A 20228-nucleotide genomic window follows, 5' to 3' on the forward strand; every position below is an offset into this window, starting at 1 on the left:
AGGTGATGCTTCCCATCTTTTTTTTCCCCCTAGAATTTCTTTAGATATTCGTGGGGGCTTGTTGTCCCATATAAATTTCAGGAGTGTTTGATAAATTCAACTGTGGGATCGGATCCAGTGACAAGAGGTGGCAGAGCGATCCTAGTGGAGAGTAAGAGTTTTAACATCCGGAAGTAATATTTTGTTTGGGTCCTTCAGGCCCACAGCAGGGCCCGCCAGCAGTGCCAGCAAAAGGACGCTGAGGACAGGACCTTGCCCAGCCGCTCCTGGACAGCTGGCCACGACCGTGGCACTCATTAGAAGGGATGTGTGGAGGCTGAAAGCCGGCCTGTGAAAGTGTGCACCGGTGCAGTGGCCTCAGCGAAGGCGAGGTCGGCGGGCAAATGGCAGCGGCAGGCAAGATCTCGACTCATTTTCTTTTGTGTTACAGTCTGAATAGACATTACTTGAAACAGTTTGTTTATTTATTTATTTATTTATTTATTTTTATAGAATCACCATGAGATATAGGTACAAAGCTTTCATGTTTGAGTTTTGGTCATACAATGATCAAATACCCACCCCTCCACCAGTGCACATTCTTCACCACGAAAATCCCCAGTATTCCCCCCTACCCCATTCGAACTCTTCTCTGCCTCTATGGCAGACAATTTCCACAATATTCTCTACTTTGACTACATTCAATATTTTGACACCAGTCCCACCATTATTTGGAATTTTCCCACCACCACTCGAATCTGCCGAAAAGGCAATGGTAGACAATTTGCTTTGTATTGCTTGTTATGAATTGCATAAGATGTCTCGTGGCTGCACACTCCTGGAATTCTAAAATTTTAATAATTAGGTTCTGGAGAGATCTCTGCAGTGAGCTGCTCGGTTCTGAGATTCGTTTGTGTGTCTCTGGATCATGGCCATTGAGAAGCTTAATAAGTAGCCGGGGGTAGCATGTGGACATCATCTCAGGGGCCCATCAGGGTGTGGGGGGGGACCAGCTCCTCCCCTGTCCCGTGAGGCCTGGCATTTGATGTTACTGCTCTCCCATGTCTGGGCTTCTCACTGGGTTCTGGAAGGTGGCGGCCACCAGGATTCCTAGGGGGCAGGTGGCGGGACAGCACCTGCTCCCGTCTGGGTTAGCCCAGCAAAAGTGGCCTGTTGCACAGTCTGGAGGCATCTCCGCAGCGAGCTGCTCAGTTCCGAGATTCATTTGTGAGTCTCTTTGAATGTAGTTTTATGCATTACAAATGTTTACGGTAATATTTTAGGTATGAGGAACAGCCAGGAAGAAATTAGGTCCAATTTCTGTTCCCAACTAGATTTACCAACTACTGCCCAGACAAGTTTAACTAAAATGACACTTTTCTTTTTTTTTCTTACTCATTTGAGGAAATCAGGAACAAAGAAGAAAATGCTCGAACCTGGAAATAAGGTCTGAGAGCCTGAGAGAAAGAAGCCTTTGGGAAGGTGTAGATGTGGGAACCAGTAGTGGCATTGTAGAAGGACACAAGCCCAGCCTCATAGTCTAGCATAATCCCTACTACTTCAGGCTGGTTCGTCAGTGTAAAGGGAGTGGCATGAGAAGTTAGAGCTAAACCCGTCTTGTTATTTCTCAGTTTGATAATCCAGAATCCAGACCCAGGCATCGATGTGTCCCTTGGCACATCTTCCAGACAAACTCCTACACCCCACTCAGTTCCTTGTCGCACCTCCACTTCAAAGTAATGTCTTCCTGAGGTGAAGCGCTCACGGCCCAGGACACAGGGTAAGACACGGAATCCTCCAGCAGTTTGAGGTCTCAGAAAAATTGTAGAGAAATGTTCTCCAGCATTAAGCACTCTTCTCTGATTATCTAACAGACTTAATTCTCGATGAGCAGTATCTGGATCCAGAGTCACATTGACTGGGAAAAAGAAAAGAAAAAGACCCCTTTCCTTTCAATTTTCTAATTTGGAGGTGGGGTGTGTGTGTGTGTGTGTGTGTGTGTGTGTGTGTGTGTGTGTGTGAATGTAGGGTGCATGCCAGGCAGTGCTCAGGGCATAGTACTGTCCCTGTGCTCAGAAATCACTCCTGGGGCTGTACTATATGGGGATTTGGTGGTGTGCCAGGCAGGCATCCTACCTGTTGTAATATAGTTCCAGCTCAAAATAAAACTTGCTTTAATTTTTTAATTTTTGTTTGGGGGCCACAGCCAGCAATGTTCAGTGCTTACTCCTGGCTCTGCACTCAGGGATCACTCATATAGCTTGCTGGGGGGCGGGAGAGGGCATATGACAGGATGCTCTGCAGTTTACCCAACTATTGATAATAGGGTTTCAGACACTCAGTGTTCTAACTGCAAACTCACCACCATTGTCAGCATCCCTCCTGACATGTTTTGGTACTTAGAGTCTTTTAAATAATAAAGGTAGTCTATATTCAAAGTCTAAGTTCTGTTCTTATTATTCATGAGTCATTTTGAGTCTCTAAAATAGCAATCTCTATGTATGTTACAGAGACTGTTGGGAAAGACTGAGTGAACTAAGAAATAATATTTATTAAAATATCTGATTGTTGGGAAATATCTGAGAATCTAGAAATTTCTATCTTCTAGAACTAACCAGAATTTACATGGTTTCTGTTGTTTCCAAAGCTCATTTTTCTCTATGAGAAATCATAGAATATTGAGGCAGAAGTAAAACTATTCCTTCTCCAACTAACAAATGTGAAACATGTATCAGAAGGGAAAAAAGACAACTAATATCATAGAATGTGATTAAAGACCTACAATTTTATTAGGTCACAAATACATGCTAGTCCCATGGATTTTTAGCATGAGCTCTAATTTCTTATATTATATCATAGTACTCTATAGAAATTAGTAAAATGTGAAAGAACTAGGGCCAATATACATGAAAACTACCTTATCATAGTTGAATAAAACAAGCAAATAGGTAATAAACATAAGTGGGATCCTGAATGTGTAATAAAATTTTCAAAATTAAATGTATTAATAGAATGTTTTGTTTTTTGTTTCTGGGGGCCCACATCAGCAATGCTCAGAGGGTTCTCCTGGCTCTGCACTCAGGAATTAACTCCTGGTGGTGCTAAGGGGACTATATGGGATGCTGGGGATCAAACTCTATGCTAGGTAAATGTCCTACTCCCTGTACTATTGCTCAGGCCCAAAGAATGTTAACCATTTAGTAACTACTCAGAAAGAGTCAACCACTCACTGGAATACCAGTTAAGTAGTATAAGGAGTTGGACTGATTTCCCAGTAACTTCAATCCTCTCTGCAGAAATACTTCCTGTGCTGGATAGTCTCAGTGTTCCTCAAATCCCTGCTTGTCTTTCCCCACTTTTCCCATCTGGCTCTCTCCCTGGAAGACTGACCTCTGTGGACACATCACCCGGACTCTCCCTATCTCTCTCTGCTTATTTCAACTAACAGGAAGCAGAGGAGAAGGCCCTGGGGCACAAAGCAACTGATCAGCAGTGTGAAGGACACATGGCCCTCCCATGTGACTGGCAGGCTCTGCATTCCTCTACCCCTCACACTCTCCCCCCGCCCCCAAAACTCCCTCTACCTGCCACTTGAGGCCCAGGTCAATGATAGTTGTCTACCCATTCCTGCCTTCCTTTTTCTCTACCCTACTTCTCATTTTTATAAAGAATCCCTTAATTAAATCTCTCCAGCCACTTCTTATCATGAGTCTGACTCACAAATAAGTTATATTTCAGTTGATATTACCAAAACTTGGGAAAAATCCAAAGTTTCAATGTGAAGAAAGTTAAAAAAAATATTGCCAAAGAGACACAATAGTGAGGAAGATGCTTGCCTGAAAGTGGGCTGTCTGTTAAGAGAGATGAAGTCATGACATTTGCTTATAAGTGGATAGACATGGAGAGTATCACGCTAAGTGAAATGAGTCAGAAAAAGAGGGACAGACATAGAAGGACTGCACTCATTTGTGGAGTATAGAATAACATCACATGAGGCTGACACCCAAGGACAGTAGATCCAAGGGCCAGGAGGCTTTCCCCATTGCTGGAAGACTGATTCATGAGCGGAGGGGAGAAGGCAGATGGAATAGAGAAGGGATCACTAAGAAAATGATGGCTGGAGGAACGAGTTGGGCTGGGAGATGCATGCCGAAAGTAGGTAATGGACCAAACACGATGATCTCCCAGTGTCTGTGTTGCAAGCCATAATGCCCCAAAATGGAGAGAGAGTATGGGGAATATTTTCTGCCATGGAGGCAGAGGGAGTGTGGGAAAGGGGGGGGTATACCCGGGATATCAGTGGTAAGGAATGTGTACTGGTGGAGGGATGGGTGTTTGATCATTACAAGATTGTAACCCAAACATGAAAGCTTGTAACTATATCACAGTGATTCAATAAAATTAAAAAAAAAGTGAGTGGGCTGTCTCGGGTTTGATTCCCTGTACCACAAACGGTTCACTGAGCACTACCAGAGAGATCTTTGAACATAAAGTTAGGAAGAAGCTAAAGGGACAGTCAGATGTCACTTCATAATTTATTTTTTAAAAACTCAAATGAATACATATAACTTTTTAAAAAAATGAATAAATTGTACCATACACTATCTCTTTACCCTAAGACAATGGACTTAAAGATAAATCATTGAGAGATAAATTTAAATTATTATATATTCAGAAAGAGCAGAGTTTTCAATCATAATATGAACATTTGTAAAACTGAATAACAATAAAATCATACATGTGAAAGTGCACACAGTGCTGAGGTAGAATTTTGGGGAGGGACTTCAAGCATGTGCTGGGGGCCCAGTCACTCCAGGCCAACTGGACCAGCTGATCATGGCAAGACCCCAGGATGCCAGGCTGTCTTCCGTTCAGTGTTGGCACTACTGGGACATTCTGAACACTAGGCATGCTCTCAGCCCAGTGACTTGTCTCTCTTGTCCTTAGATGAGTCCTCAATTTTTAAAAATCTTTCTCTTTCCATAACTTTTGTTTTTTTTTTTATAAGAGATTAGAGAAACATGGAAAACACTTTAAAGAGAGTTATAGAAAGAGAAATCAGCCTTGGGATTAGTAAATGTGTTACTGGGTCAAGGTCCTTACATCACTTGCACTCCACTCCATAATAGTCACCTACCTTTCTAGTATTACACTGAGAGTTAAGAAAAATATTAACAAGGGATTCGTAAATCAACATACCTTGATAGTGCATTAACATTTTTCTGCTCCTAATATAACGCTCAGAGACATTGCACACTGTATGCAACTCCAAAGAAACATCTTCTAGTGTTTCCACATTGACAGCTGAGTTCCTAGAATAAGTGGAGAACAGAGATTCCTTCAGTGGCTCCTTCCATCCATGTCTCTATGCCCATGCCCCTGCCCTGCCCACACTGATGATATGGGGCACTCACCTGCTCAAGGTGTCTTTTATGCCCTGTAGAGAAACAAAAGCAAAGGTGAGTGTAGGAATATCTGAACTTCATGAAGAATGGCATGTGGGGAAGTTTTCTATAAATAATATTTCAGAAATGTAAGGTTAGGGACCAAAAGAGTGGGAATAGAAGCAAGGTTTCAGGCACAGTGTAAATTTATCCCTGTGAAGCACCACTGAGGCCCTATCGATAGACACTGAATGGATTTCAAGTAGGATGATTTCCACCTAAGTCCCTTGGCGATGCACATTACTGCTTCTTTATCAACCTCTCAGTCACCTGTCTTCCTTACAGGAAGCTGTGGGGAACACTGATGTCTGAAAATGCTTCAACCTATGGCATTTGACAAAGGGATCTTAAGGATGCCCAGGGTACCGTTTGCTTTCAATGATGTGATTTCTTTAGATTGAGTCCATATTGGACACTGGTTATCATAAAGGGTCAGAGTTGTGAATCCATGCAGAATCGATGTGGCTGAGATGCATAAGTGTTGATAACAAAGATACTACATAATGGTGGAACAGTCATAATATAATCGTAAACTATGATATAAACTCCAGTTCTGTTATAGAACTAATGAAACCTCCAGGCAACAGATAAGACAAGATGGAGGAGAAAGGTGTCCTGTGAATCAGAAAAATGCAAAATTTAATAAAACACACACTTGACAAAAAGATTGGATGTGTGATTCACAGTGAAAGTGCATAGCAGCAAACAGTAAATGGTCTGGGCATGTTTTTGTGTGAGAAACTTCAGAACAGTAATGAACTAAAGAGATGAGGCCCAAGGATAGAAGAGATGAAACGTTCTTACCAGTCAGGGCCAGGGGGAACAAAACTGTGGGTAGAACATTCTCCCACATGTTTATGCATCAATTTCATCGCAAAGCAGAGAGGAGAGATGGATCTGAGCATGACAGGGCTCAGGCCAATATCTGTAGTGGAGCGTACAGCTGCGGCCCAGGCAGATGGGGCACCACCAACATTCTGGGCTGAGTGTTACACAGACAGTTCAGCTGCCTGTGTACTGTGACTACACAAAACAGCAAAGACTATATTCTCGGTCCTCCCATCCCCCCACCTACACCCTCAGTACAGTTGAATCAAGGATTCAGTCAGACTCAGAGCAGGTTTTACCCAAGAAATGAGGAAGCCTGACCCAGGTGTGCACAAGTACCTAAACTCAGTGCTTGAAGTAACAGCGTCAGGGTGAGGCCCTGGAATTGTGAAGGGCAAGAGGCATTGCCTCTGAATACAGCATGGTCTTGGCAGAGGCTGGTTGCAACACAAGCTTTGCCTCACAAGTTTCCTGTGGAAATGGTGGACGTAAGTCAATCTTAGACTTGCTATTCTAGACAGCAAAAAATCAGAATCTCACCCCTAAATCTCACAGTATGGACACACAAATTAAGAAGATTGAGAGCCCACCCAAATCACTGGGTGAAGACAAAAGCCCGGAAAATTCCCAAGTAGAAACTTTTTCGCTCATTTACTCTGTGTTGAAAATTGTAAACAGCGACAATTTTCTCAAAGGAACAATTGTAAGCTTCAATGAATTAAGGGAAACAAAAGCAAATATCTCCAGTAAAGCAAGATAAACTATTAAGCAGGGCGGGAAGTATATTGAAATAAGTGAACTTAAAAGTTCATTAGAAGGTTCCAGCAGATGAGTAACAGACAACAAGGAACAAATCAATGTGCTGGAAAATTAGATACAGGAACCCATCAGTAAAGTAGAAATGAAACAAAGAATAAATATTTTGAAAGGGATATCAGAGAATTGTGGAATAATTTTAACAGGAATAAAAAATTTAATGAGTCCTTGATGGGATTGGAGGGATAATACATGTGCTTGCCTTGCACACCACCACCTGGGGTAGATCCTGTACCCCATTTGGTCCCCTGAGCTCTCCAGGAGTGATCCCTGATTGCCGAGTCAGGATAAACCCTGTGTACTTCCAGATGTGGCCCCCAAACAATAAAGGAGACCTTGAGGAAAAGAAAGGTAAGGATTAGAAATATAAGAAATCATAGCAATGCTTGCTCAGCCTGCCTCTGTTTTCCTTTGAACACATTTACTCTCTTGCTATCTCTTACATCTTTCTAGTAAGTTTCAACAAAAAACTACCTTGCTTCACTGAAAAGAAGAAAGAAGAAAAGAAATTATAGCTGAGAATTTTGCTCTTCTGAGGACTGACCCCCATGTCCAAAGCCAATATACAAAGGGGGAAATTTGTGAGAAATAAAGGCATCTTTTCTAATACACACAGTGCTTTCTTGCTTCGAAGTTAAAATGGCATATGGACGCACAATTCTAGAGGAGCCCCCCCAAATGAAGAACTGAAGTTCCATAAAATCTAGACCTTCCAGTTTAGGGGATCATTCAAAGAGCATAACTGTAGGATAACATTGGGTTTGTTCTTCTAGCTTTGCCGCAGGGAACTTAGTTTACCTTAAAGCAATATCCTTTCTGTATGGACACAGGAAGACAGTTGATATTATGCTTTGTAACTTGGGAGTTGATTGACTCCAATAATATTTACTCCTGTGCATCTGTTTTCTCGATTCAGTTGCCCTTAGTTCCTAACACCCCAAAAGCAGGTTCCCAATGAGGGATGAAATGGACCCAGGGCAAGCTGTGAGCTACCCTGGCATCAAAATAGGCCAGCCAAAGTCAGAAGAAGAGACAGCAAGAAGAAGACAGAGGCAAGACAGAAGCAAGGAGAAGACAGAAGTGGGGAGAAGACACAGGAGACGACACAGGAGAAGAAACAGCAGAGAAGACAGAAGTGAGAGAGAAGACACAGAAGCAGAGACAGAGAGAGGTCAGAAGAGACCAGAGGAGAGATTACAGAGACAGACAGAGATAGAGAGACAGAAGAGAGCACAGTGGCACACACAGAAGCAGAGCACAAGGAGGAGCCATCCTGATTCAGTTCATAAAGAGCAGCTAGAGAGCAACAAACATGAGTTGCGAGAGAGAGAGAGAGAGAGAGTGAGAGAGAGCAAGAGAGAGAGTGAGAGCGAGAGAGCCGCCCCGAGAGTCCTCGAACAAAACAACAACAAAAACACACATTACTCCCTCCCCCGCGTGCGTGCCTTAGTATTTTTTACACATAACTATATTAATTTAAAAATATATTTGCTTTTTTGTGTTTTTTTTAATGATGTCAATCACAATGGCCAAGATCTAGAATCATCCCAAATACCCAAGAACATACAGTGAATCAAGAACTGTTGTACATATACAATAAGAAAAAGGTGAAATCCAACAGTTTGTGCATCTCGGCTGGAACTCCAGGGTGTCATGCTGAACAAGATGAGTTAAAGGGAGAAGGCTTCTGAACCGAGGAAGTAGGCCTTGTTAACCCTCCATATTGCTCACCATTCTGCTCTACTAGCATGGGAATAAGACATCTCTGCTTCTTCCAAGTGCCCAGACTCACCTGCATAAAGTCCTGTGCTGAGCCCTGACATTTCTTGTCCAGTTCTAGAATGCAGTTTCTGAGTTCCTGTAGTTTGTTGTCCAGATGAGCTACATTTTCCTGCAATCTATTCAGCTTCTGCTCTTTTTCTTCTTTCAGTTGACACATATAAAACTCCTCCTCCTCATGCAGGAATGTGTGAAGATTCCTAAACTCAGAATGGATTCTTTCTTCCTCACATTTTATTTTCTCCTATATGGAAGAAAAGTACTCAGAAATAGAATACTGACCAAATATTCATTAGTGGGTACATCCGTACACAATATGAGTCACACAGAAGCAAGTGAAATATATTAAGTAGTAATAAGAAAGGAACATTTGGTGCAATGTGCAACATGGGTGAATTTTCTAGGCAGTGAGCAAAGCAAAGTAAGTCAGAAACAGAGGGTCAATATTACAGAACTCTACTTACATGAGGAAAGTTATATTCATAGAGACAGTGAATACCAGAAAACAGGAGAAAAACACTTGAAGAATAGGAAGAGAGTTTGAGTTTGATGATGAGTGAGTTTTACAAGTACATAGAGGCAATGACTGCATAAGCATATGTACAAACTTAACTTCCACAGAGCTGTCCACTCAAAAGGATAAGAAGAGTGACCTTTATGTTATGCTCATACACACACACAGAATTCCTCAGTTAGTGTGTTGTAGCCTAAAGAGTTCTCTATGTTTCCTAGACCAGAGTTATGCCCAGGTGGCAGATAGTCGAAGGTAGAAGAGGTCCATCAAAGGTCGAAGAGGTCCTCACCATTATATACAGTTTTCTGGATAAATTTCTTCTGCTTCACCAAGAAGGTGGTGTAAGGAATATGAATAAAGTGCAAAATAGAGCTTGGCCAAGGTAAATAGAATGAGTTATAATAATAAACATGATCTTTTATTTTGATATAAAGATGTATTGCTGTGTTTCAGATAAACTTTCTGTTCAAGAAAATTCTTGTTTCTTCTTTACTCTTATTGAAGTTTGTAACTGAGATATCACAACTGAGAGATCATATTGGATATTTGTACACAAAGAATAAGGATTGAGGTTTAAGACGCCATGAAAGAGGCAAAAATGACTTACTGATCTGTGTGATAATATTTTAGTCTAACACACTGTGTCAATATATAAACAAAAATTATGTTCCCATTTATAGGGAGTCTGGTTAATTACTGTACTAAGGACTTAAGTTCTGTAATTGTCTTTTGTATGTTTTTGTGGTAATTCTAGTACTCCATATGAAGAGGGTCATTAAGTTGAGCTCAATGCATCTCACCGGAATGAATCTCTCTCTAAGTGTCCAGAAATAGTTGGTTTCTTTAGTTGAAAAACCTGAGTGTCAGGCACTTCACTGTGAAAAATGCACCTAAATGGTGCAGTTGAGATTTCAAAACAGGTATGTACTTTCAAAGTTGGAGAATTTGAATCTCGTCAAGGATCTTTCCAGGTCAGCTGTAAATTTCTACTTCTCCAACTCAGACATTGGGAATCCTAAATAATTACTATCACAAGGTTGAAGTATTTGCAGTAAATATATAATAGATGAATATAACTAAAGGAGTAAAGGGGACTGGTGCTTTCTACATTACTTTTAATAATCTGGACCATTTATTGAATAATAAACCCTCATAGTGCTTTCATCAAGCAATGCCTGCTACTAGACAAGGTGATGGCATATAGTTTGAACACAAGAAGCTTTAAACTCTCACCTCCCAACTACTTATTTTCTGAGTTGTGTATAGCTTCAGCTGCATATAATTGAATTTTGTTTCTTTCAGTTTTGAGACTACTTTCTGGAGCTGTACCTGTGGAAAAATTGGGTGTTAGTTTATTCAGTAGGATAACTCTTCACAACATGCAACAGAAATCACAGGCTTTCAGGCAATTAGAATAACGTTGAGAATTTGGTGAGCTCTTACATGCTGAGAGAAAGAGTAATAAGTCCAGTAACACAGTTGATCTCCGTGGCAGTTTGCAAAACTAGTAAGAGGCTTAACACAATTTCTGTGTTGAGAAAACAGTTCCTATGGGGTTCAGAAACTTGTTCAAGAGGATAGCATATTCCTCAATTCCATATAGGACTAAGGAATGAGGCAGCAGGACAGTGCTCACTCTGTTATTCCACCAAAGTTCAGGTGCCTTCATACATGCCTTTGCATGTATGTTAATCTAAACCTCCCAGTGAAGTTCATGCACCGTCATTCATTTCTAAATAGTTAACCACCCGTCTAGGTCTTTATTTACTATTAACCCACTCTATCCTTGTGGGAATAATATTAATCTTAGAAATTGGTGGCTGTGTTTTATTTTGAGACTGAATGGTCTTGTCATGTCAACATTTGTCCTCAGTAATCTAACAAAAATATTCAGCTCCTACTACTTTTTTGAGGCATGATTAACACCCTCAACTGTGATCCAGGTTGAAGGTCTAAATTCTACTCTTGTGTCTTTGCCTATCTTTCCCTCCACTCAAACTATGTCTTGGGCATAGTGCCAAGGAAACTTTCTTATCTGTGCCCTTGTCATCAGTCTTGAGTATAGGAGTCCCTATCTTTTCTCCTCACTTTGAGGACTTTTTCACCAACAAAGGATACCAGGCAGATGTCAATTGTTTGTTGTTTTGGCTCTTGGAGTCACACCAGGTGATGCTCCAGGGTTACTCCTAGTTCTTCGATCAGGAATAAATCCTGGCAGTGTATCAGGAACCATATGACATGTGGGGATCAAATCCCAGTTTGATAGGTGCAAGAAAAGTGCTGTATAGACTGTCTTATGGCTCCAGCCCCTTCAGCATTTTCCAATCAGGGTGATCCTCTACCTGACTGTTCTGGAATGATCCTGGTAGATAGTAGTAATTGAATATAATTGGGTTGGCGGCTTCTCTCTGTTTGGTCCTTACTGAAGGTAGTTTTCCAAGGGCAGTACTACATCCTTTTTTTAAAAAAAGAGATGGCAGTTCTAACAAGTTTGGAAGGCCAGAAGTGAGGCAATTTCCTTTGTAAGTGACTGAACCTGGTTTGATCCTCAGTCTGCATACGGTGCATCAGTACCGTCAGGAGTGAGGCCTATGCACAGAGCCAGGAGCAAGCCTGAACATTTTAGGTGCAGGTCAAAAAGGGAAGTAAAATTTTCATTCCAAGAAATATTCCATGACCAGAAGTTTCACCGGTGAGGTTTAGAAAAGATTCAATTATAGCCCATACTGTCTGAAATTCTACCAATACAGGCAAGGAAATAATGACTTACATGCACAATCTCTGAGTGCAACACCACCTAATACCAAAGTGAGACAAAGATTAACCTAAAGATTATATTATAGACCAATATTATTATACATGTACCTAAAATACTCAACAATACCCTACCAAAACCAATTCAATACAGTACACTTTTTTTTTTTTTTTTGCTTTTGGGGTCATACCTGGCGATGCACAGGGGTTACTCCTGGCTCTGCACTCAGGAATTAACCCCTGGCGGTGCTCAGGGGACCATATGGGATGCTGGGACTTGAACCCGGGTCGGCTGTGTGCAAGGCAAGTGCCCTACCCGCTGTGCTATCGCTCCAGCCCCAATACAGTACACTGTTAGCATCAGATATCATAACTTGTCAGTCTGATTTTAGATTCCAAGGATTGTTCAATATGTGAAAGTGAAGAAACATACAATATCCCAGCAACCAAAAGATAACCATACAGCATACTTTTTCAGTAGATAGTTATAAAAAATAAAATGACAAGGCTCAATATACTTTTATGAAAATAATGCTCAATTAAACAAGAATAGAAAAATTACTAGAGACCTCTCTTGAACTTCTATTGGCATTGCCACCATTCCAGGTGAGGCCAATCTCCTGCTTATATCCTTGGGCCTACTATGCAAAGGGAGGCAGAACCTTCCCTTCTACCTGGGTCCCAGTAGCCTCCACACCCACCAAGTTCACTTAGTGAAAACAATATCACTGAAGGCACAAACAACACCAACCAGCTCAGGAAATCCTCAGACAGTGACTTTATTGACACATGATGAAGATGCTTAATGAGCTAAAGAAATGATAGCAAATACAATTAGCAAAGCCCAGAAAGACTTGAAGTGAGAAGATTGGGGGCTGGAGCGATAGCACAGCGGGTAGGGCATTTGCCTTGCAAGCGGCTGACTCGGGTTCAATTCCCAGCATCCCATATGGTCCTGAATGTAGAGCCAGGAATAAGCCCTGTGCATCGCTGGGTGTGATCCGAAAAGAAAAAAAAAAGACTTGAAGTGAGAAGATTACTGCAATCACAAGAGATGGCAGATATAAAGAGGATGGTAATTAATTATACATATTTAATAAATGTATGAACAGCAGAATAGCTACAGCTAGTAAAAGATAAAGTGGCTCTGAGATGAGAAGGAGGAAACTGCTAGGTTGAAAATAGTAGAAAAGAAATGAACCATACCAGGGAAGTATAGGGTGAGTTCAAGAAGAGCAATAGAAGAATCACCGGTGTTCCCGAGGAATAAGAAAGCAAATTTCATGAAAAAACAGAGTTAAACAGATAATTTATTGGAATTTCCTGAAGTTGAGGAATATTGGCACTGAGATCCCAAGTTGTGAAGTTTCCAGTAAAAATAGACTCAACTAGGAAAACTGCAAGGCAAATTATACTCAAAAGGATGAAATCCAAATATAGAGATATAATATTGAAATCAGTAAGATCAAAACAGAAACTTCCATACATAGGAAAGCCCATATTATGTTCAACAGAGTTTTCAAATGTGACGAAGAAACAGAAGAGAATGGATATATACAGTACAAAAACTCAATGAAATGAAAACTTCCCCAGGAGTACTCTATCCAGCTAGATTATCACCCAGATAGAAGGAACCATAGAGAGCTTCATAGACAGGCAAGAGCTTAGGGAATTATGACCTTGAAACCACTTTTGAGAGAAGTTTTAAAAGAATTCTTTAGGGGTTGGAGGAATTACAGCAGGTAGGGGCTCAACTGATTTTGATATCTGGCATCCCATAGGGTCCCCTGAGAACTGCCAGGAGAAATTCTGAATGCAGAACCTGAAGTAACCCTTGAGAATCAACAGCTATTGTCCCAAACTCAAATATTTCAAAAAGATAAAAGCAAGGAGCAAACATATGAAAGGAGTTTAAAGACTTGCCAATGATCTATTAATGCACTGATCTAAGAAATAAGAGAATATAAATACACAAAAAATGCAAAGGTGTTTCTATATATCTGTCAGAAAAATTAACATTGATTAAGTGGACATCTTGCTCAAAGTAATTGAAAGATATTACACAATCTTTATTAAAATTCCAATATCATTTTTCAAAGATAGAAAATAGCAATTTAAATTTTTAGTACTCACAAAAGATCCTGAAGGCTATGCCCATGCCCATGTGTGCATGTGTGCACACATACATACATACATACATACATACATACATACAGAAATTGAATAAAATAAAAAACCCAGAAAAAAGACCATACATATCTGGTTACTTGTAATAAAGGATAATACGGGCATATATAATGTAGAAAGGAAAGTCTCTTTGACACATACTCCTGGGGAAACTGGCACTATCGGGTGCCAGAGTGGTATGGCCATAAACAATGCTGAGGAAACTGGTACCATTTACAAAACATGAAATTTACAAGACACCATTTACAAAAATGTGAAATGACTGTTCCTTACACCATACACAAAGAAAGTACATGAAAAAAATTGCAGCATGGTTTCAGCAATAATTTTGAAGAGTTGACTCAGTAGCCATGGAAACAAAGATAAATAAGCAAAAATTATGTAAGAGTATATAGAAATAAAAAGTAAGTTTTACAAGGTAGAGAAAATATCAGTAAAACAAAAAGTTATATGTAGAGGGGAAACTATTCATATCTTATATATCTAAAAAGAAGTTAATAACCAAGGTTTGCAAAAATATCATAAAACCCCCAAAATACCAGAAGTGAATACACATTTCTCTCTCATTCTCTCTTCTTTCTCTCTCTCTCTCTCACTCTATCTCTCTCTTTTTACAGAGGGAACTCATAAGTGCTCAGGACTTGCTTTCAATTGGCTCTGTGCTCAGGAATCACTTCTGGTGGTACTCGGGCAACCATATAAGGTGTCTGGCATTTGAAGCAGAATTAGAAAGGTAAAATCCTTTCTTTCTGTACTCTCTCTCTGGTCCCAAAATACAGATTACTCTCAAAAAACATAGACTGTCAAAGGGCATAAAAAAATACTCATTATCCCTTATTTTGTGACTGAAAAATGCAACTCATCTACAATGAGAAACCACTCAATGATATGAGAACAGTGATATCACATACACTAGGAACAACAAAATTGTTGACTTTCTGTAGAACATGAGGCATTCATGCATTATTTTGGTCAGAGTAAAAACTGATTCGGTCCTATGAAAATCATTATGAAGGGTCTGAAAATAATTAATTGGCCAACTAAGATCTATGCTTACAATATGATCTAGAATTAAGTCTATATATCTATCCAGAGAATACAAAGCCCTAACTTGAAGTATAAAGCCACACCAATTCAATACATTGCTATTTAAAATACCAGGATGAGAAAAAAAACAAAAGTACCCAATGATCAAATAGCTCATAAGGAAGATATGGTATATTCACAAAATAGGATCCTACTCAGCTATAAAGATAAAAAGTTAAAAGATAAAATATTCCCATTTGTGACAATTTGGATGGTGTAATTTTACATATAATAATTCAGAAGAGAAACACACACCCAGATGATGTCACTCATAAATTCAGTCTAAAAAAACTGAGTAAGGGAAAGGACACACCATATATGGAGTCGGACCAAGGGGGAAGCCTTGAGGAGCTAGAGGGGGGCGTTGATTGATGGATGGAGGCAGATGGATTCAGCATTTTTTAGTGAGGATGCTGTGACAACTCACCTTTGCAGCGAGCAACAGAGCACATCTGAAGCATAGACTACAATGAAAATAATTTTTGTCAAATAAATAAGTAAAACAGCCTTCAGAGCAACTGTAGATGAGTTTTTTTTGGAGGCTTTCTGGCCCCCACACTCACCCTGTAACCTTGGCACGCATCTTCTACAAGAGCAGTGACATGTCCTTTGTGCTCTGGTGTCCGCTCACAGCACCAGCAGATGAGCTGACCATCATCCTCACAGAACAGGTGGAGCTGCTCTCCATGTTTCTCACACAAACTTTGGTGGTCTGTCTCCTTGATGGTTTCAATGATATTTCCCAGCTGCTTGTTGGGCCGAAGATTATTACTTTTAAAAGGTTTCCTACACTGAGGACAGCGAAATGTCCCCACAGATGATGTCTCAGAGCTTTGGCTCTCAGTAAAGCAAACTATGCACATGTGGCAGTAGTTGTGCCCACAGTTGATGGTCACAGGCTCAGTCATGAGCTCCAGGCAGATGGGGCAGGTGGCTTCCTCCCTCAACTTCTTGGTAACTGCAGCTGAGGCCATGGCTTTTCCGGAAATGCTGCAATATTGGATCAAGTGGCAGAGATAAAGGAATAAGAATTTTCCAGTATATCAGAAATACACTGAGTCTGTTGCCCCCACGCCTGGCTGTCTTCACTGGGGACCCTTGGAGGGGGTGATTTCCCTTCCTGCCCAGAGCAGAGCCCCGGCAGCTGAAAACCTTCAAAACCCAGCCACAGCCATGCTCAAAGCCCCTCTCCACACGTTCGGATAAGCCTCACGCATGAAGAAACTGGCAGAGGAACCCAGGTGTGTGGGACTTGGGGCTGAGATCTCCAAGCCTGCTTGGATTGGAACTGGGCCTTTTCCACCCAGATCCCCCATTCTCCAGTAGGTAGGCGGTCACACCTAGAAATTGCCCCTGGTGCTGTGTAATCCCATCAATGGCCAACATCCAGAGACTATAAAACCAAGCTTCTGGCTGCTTCATGGCCGCACTACATCTTATAGCCTAGTTCTCCCTCTCGGAGAACCTGGCAAGCTACTGAGAGTTTTCCTGCATATATGGGAGAACCTGATATGGTTGGTGTACGCATATGCCAAATATGGTAATGATGGGTCTCATTCTCCTGATCCTGAAAGAGCCTCTAATGCGGCATCGTTGGGAAGGATGAATAAAGAGAGGCTGCTAAAATCTCAGGGCTAGGACGAATGGAGACGTTACTGGACCCACTTGAGCAAATCAAGATCAACCAGATGATAGTGATAGTGATAGTGATCAGAAATACACCTCAGTTGAATTTCTGCACCTCCTCTGAACTAGAAAAATGGGGTTGGAGCGATAGTATAGGGAGTATGGTGTTTGCCTCGCACCCAGCCAACCCAGTTTCGATCCTTAGCATTCCACGGGGTCCCTCCAGGAATAATTCCTGAATACAGAGCCAGGAGTAACCCCTGTGCATCTTTGGGTGTGACCCAAAAAGCAAAGAAAGAAAAAAAAATGAGAGTTAGGATTAAAATTGAAAATATTCATTAAATGTAATGTTTGTCAAAGATAGTGCTCACAATCACACATATTTCTTTAAAAGGAGTATAATAAAAATAGAATAGACTGCAATACTTAGTTTCTTCATTCCACAAACATCACTTCTATTGTTGATTTTTTGTTGTGTCGATGGTGACATAATAAAACAGATCAAATATTGCACTTTTTTCATGAATTATTTGGATCTGGAATTCAGAGAGAATGAGAGAAGGACAGACTTCCTGACAAAACTAAAGCAAAGGAGAGAAATGCATGCAGGGGGGTGAGAATTCCATTCCATGAGAAGTTACTTCATTAGTATTGGGTTGATATGCATGTATCTGCCATTGGAATTAGGTAGAAAGGATTCCTCAAGAAAAATCATATGTGTCTGCGGTGACTAATCAATTGCAAGTTCCTGCTACCTGTCTTCCATTTTCAAAGAAAAAAAGATACAGATAAAAAATGTGGGCCACTAGCACTCAACAGGCAATCAGAAGAAGCTCTTTGCCCTTCCTGTCAGCCTCTCTGACCTGAGGACAGAGAATTGAAAGAGGGGAAAGGGTTATCCTGAGAGCAGAGCTCCTGGAGACCCCGAGAGGTGACTGTCACTTCTCCAGGCTAACCTGGTCTTGCAGAAATTCAGAGAGACTGGAACCCACAAACTTACCAGAAACCTGGATGTGGGGTAGAGATAACAGATTGGGATGACAGGCCTCAGTGGATCCTGGAGGTTTATCTCCTGGTGCCCACCAGTGAGGACTTGAGGTAGAAACACAGGACTTTGTTCAAGGAACACAGGACTTTGCTCTTCATCTACATGGTTACAGCTTGGGGAACTTCTGTCCCCTATCCTCACTGCACAGTGTTTGTGGGTTGGGTGTAGAAGCAGAATGAGGTAGAAAACAAATGCTTCTTGTGATCTGAGACTGATGAATTATCCCAACACTAATGCAGCCTTTTGATCTAAAGTTACTGCGAAGGCATTTACCTTTAAATAAATTATGAGAATTATAACTTTAAAGGCATAGAGAATATCTTCCTGCACCATTTGTTCCATTTTTTGTTGTGTTCCAAGCTCTCCAGGCTTCCCCTTCTGGGCCTTACTCACCTCAGACACTGGATCTCCTGAGATACGGCTTAGAGTCTGGTGAGAGAGAAAACAGAGGGGAAACTAAGAAAGCAAAATCCAGAAAACTCTGAAGTTTATAAGGCTCCCATCAGTGACACATGCAGACAGAACAGACACACCCCCACAAACTGTCAGACACATAATCACAAACATACCCCACTAACTCACAGACCCAACAAACTCATTTGCGCTTCACAAACTGACACAGTCCCTACACAAACTGTGACTCTTTCCTTCACACACACGCAACACACACACACACACACACACGGACACCCCTCACTCCCAACCCCAAACATACCCCATATCCATGTGCATGATTCTTACACTCCCGTAGACAATGATCTGGTATTTCACTACCTCATTCACACAGCAGACAGTCCTTATTCCTGACAGTCTCCAGGTAGCTGACACTTTGCGAGTCCTCAATAAAGAAAGTCGCTCTGACTGAATTAAACTCTAAAGTGAAACTACTGTGGGGTGGAGCCCTGTCCTATCAGGATAGGAAATGTGAGAAGTTGCTGATGTTTTGTCCTGAATTTGTTCAAAGAAGAGGGGACAAGGTAGGAATAATATCCTGCTTAACTGCTGAAAAAAAGGAACAGGAATTTCCCAGGAAGCTGTTTTGTGTACCCAGCACAAAATCAAATCAGGAAGCCTGCGGGGGCCAGCTCAGACCTTCGCTGACTTCAGATGTTTCTACCTTTGCCACCAAGTCTGTGGGAACCCGGAAGCCTTCCTGGGTCACCATCTCTCAGCTCTTCCAGGTGCTTAATTGTTTTCCACAGGAAAATATGGGGAAATGGGTGAGAGAGTAGCAGGGCTCTTGGGCATGAGAACACAGGCCCACACCAGCCTCCGTCCTCCCTGTCTTTGCTGTCTCCTTCCTCCTCACTGTCCTGAGTAGGGCACAGGACCCAGCACAGGAATAGCAGAGTCAGCACCAGAGCAACTCTGGAGTTGTGTGGACTGACCCCGGGCACTTCCCATTGGCAGGTGTGGTAGATTGCCATAATAAAGTCAACTGGATTGGTACCTTTGACCTCTGTCCAGCAGGTTGGTTCCAAAGAATGAGACCTACCTAGTTGCTTGTCCAGCCAGCAAGCTAATCTTGACAGTCCTGAACAAAGGGCTCCTTGGCCTTTCATTAGGTCCAACCTTGATTTCCCTCCTCCCTCTCGTCACATACACCGTTCATGAGTGAGTACGTGGAACAAAGAATAAACTGTAAGAGCAGCTGTGGGCATGGGGACATGTAGGAGAAAAGCAACAGTTTTGAGAGTATGGGGATGCTCGTTCCTGCGGGCAGGGCTCTTGCCAAGCTGTCTGTGCTATGGCTCCCTTAGATCTGTTCAAGTCTCTCCTTAGCAGGATTTATCCTGCTGGGTTCCATTCTTTCCCTAAAAGAGTGTTTCCAGCGTAGCTCAAAGACTTTTCCATATTGGCTTACTCAGGAAATGTTCTGCAAGGGCCAGTGCTTTTCCTTGGTCTTGCTTAACCCAAGATAAGGCCCATAACTTGGGGTCTGCATTCATAGGGTGACTTCTCACAGGGAAGTGCTGTCCTTTGAGCTACATGGTGACCTCTCCTGGGAATAAGAACTGGGGCCTAAGGGGTAGAAACTGAAGGTACAACATAGGACTGTCTGCTGGTTTAGCATCTGAGGTATGAAGCAAAACTTGGAATCAGGTTCATTCTCTCCAACCCACCTGGTACAGCATCTTTATTAAACTTTACATTGTTCTGACTTTCA

At 41.6% G+C, this 20228-nt stretch overlaps 1 protein-coding gene across 1 annotated transcript; it reads right to left on the bottom strand.

The window, feature by feature from the left end:
* Positions 1-1370: 1370 nt before the first annotated feature.
* Positions 1371-16367, bottom strand: LOC129402526 (E3 ubiquitin-protein ligase TRIM38-like). Its single transcript, XM_055129444.1, has 6 exons — positions 15951-16367; positions 10594-10689; positions 8860-9090; positions 5394-5416; positions 5179-5291; positions 1371-1897 (listed from the first exon to the last, which is right to left on the bottom strand). Exons 1-6 carry the CDS (start codon positions 16359-16361, stop codon positions 1371-1373), a joined length of 1401 nt encoding a protein of 466 aa, XP_054985419.1. The 5' UTR covers positions 16362-16367.
* Between the last annotated feature and the right edge of the window lie 3861 nt (positions 16368-20228).

Source organism: Sorex araneus, chromosome 2, assembly GCF_027595985.1.
Source record: "Sorex araneus isolate mSorAra2 chromosome 2, mSorAra2.pri, whole genome shotgun sequence".
Taxonomy (NCBI): domain Eukaryota; kingdom Metazoa; phylum Chordata; class Mammalia; order Eulipotyphla; family Soricidae; genus Sorex; species Sorex araneus.

What these genes read in the sequence shown, in the direction of transcription:
- LOC129402526 (XM_055129444.1), bottom strand. Translation starts at nt 16,361, where the DNA reads ATGGCCTCAGCTGCAGTTACCAAGAAGTTGAGGGAGGAAGCCACCTGC. An exon ending in ATGCGTGCCAAGGTTACAGG is followed by an intron (nt 10,690 to 15,950) that starts GTGAGTGTGGGG and finishes ATTTTTCCACAG; the next exon opens with GTACAGCTCCAGAAAGTAGT. An exon ending in AATGTTAATGCACTATCAAG is followed by an intron (nt 1,898 to 5,178) that starts GTATGTTGATTT and finishes TCTTTTTCCCAG; the next exon opens with TCAATGTGACTCTGGATCCA.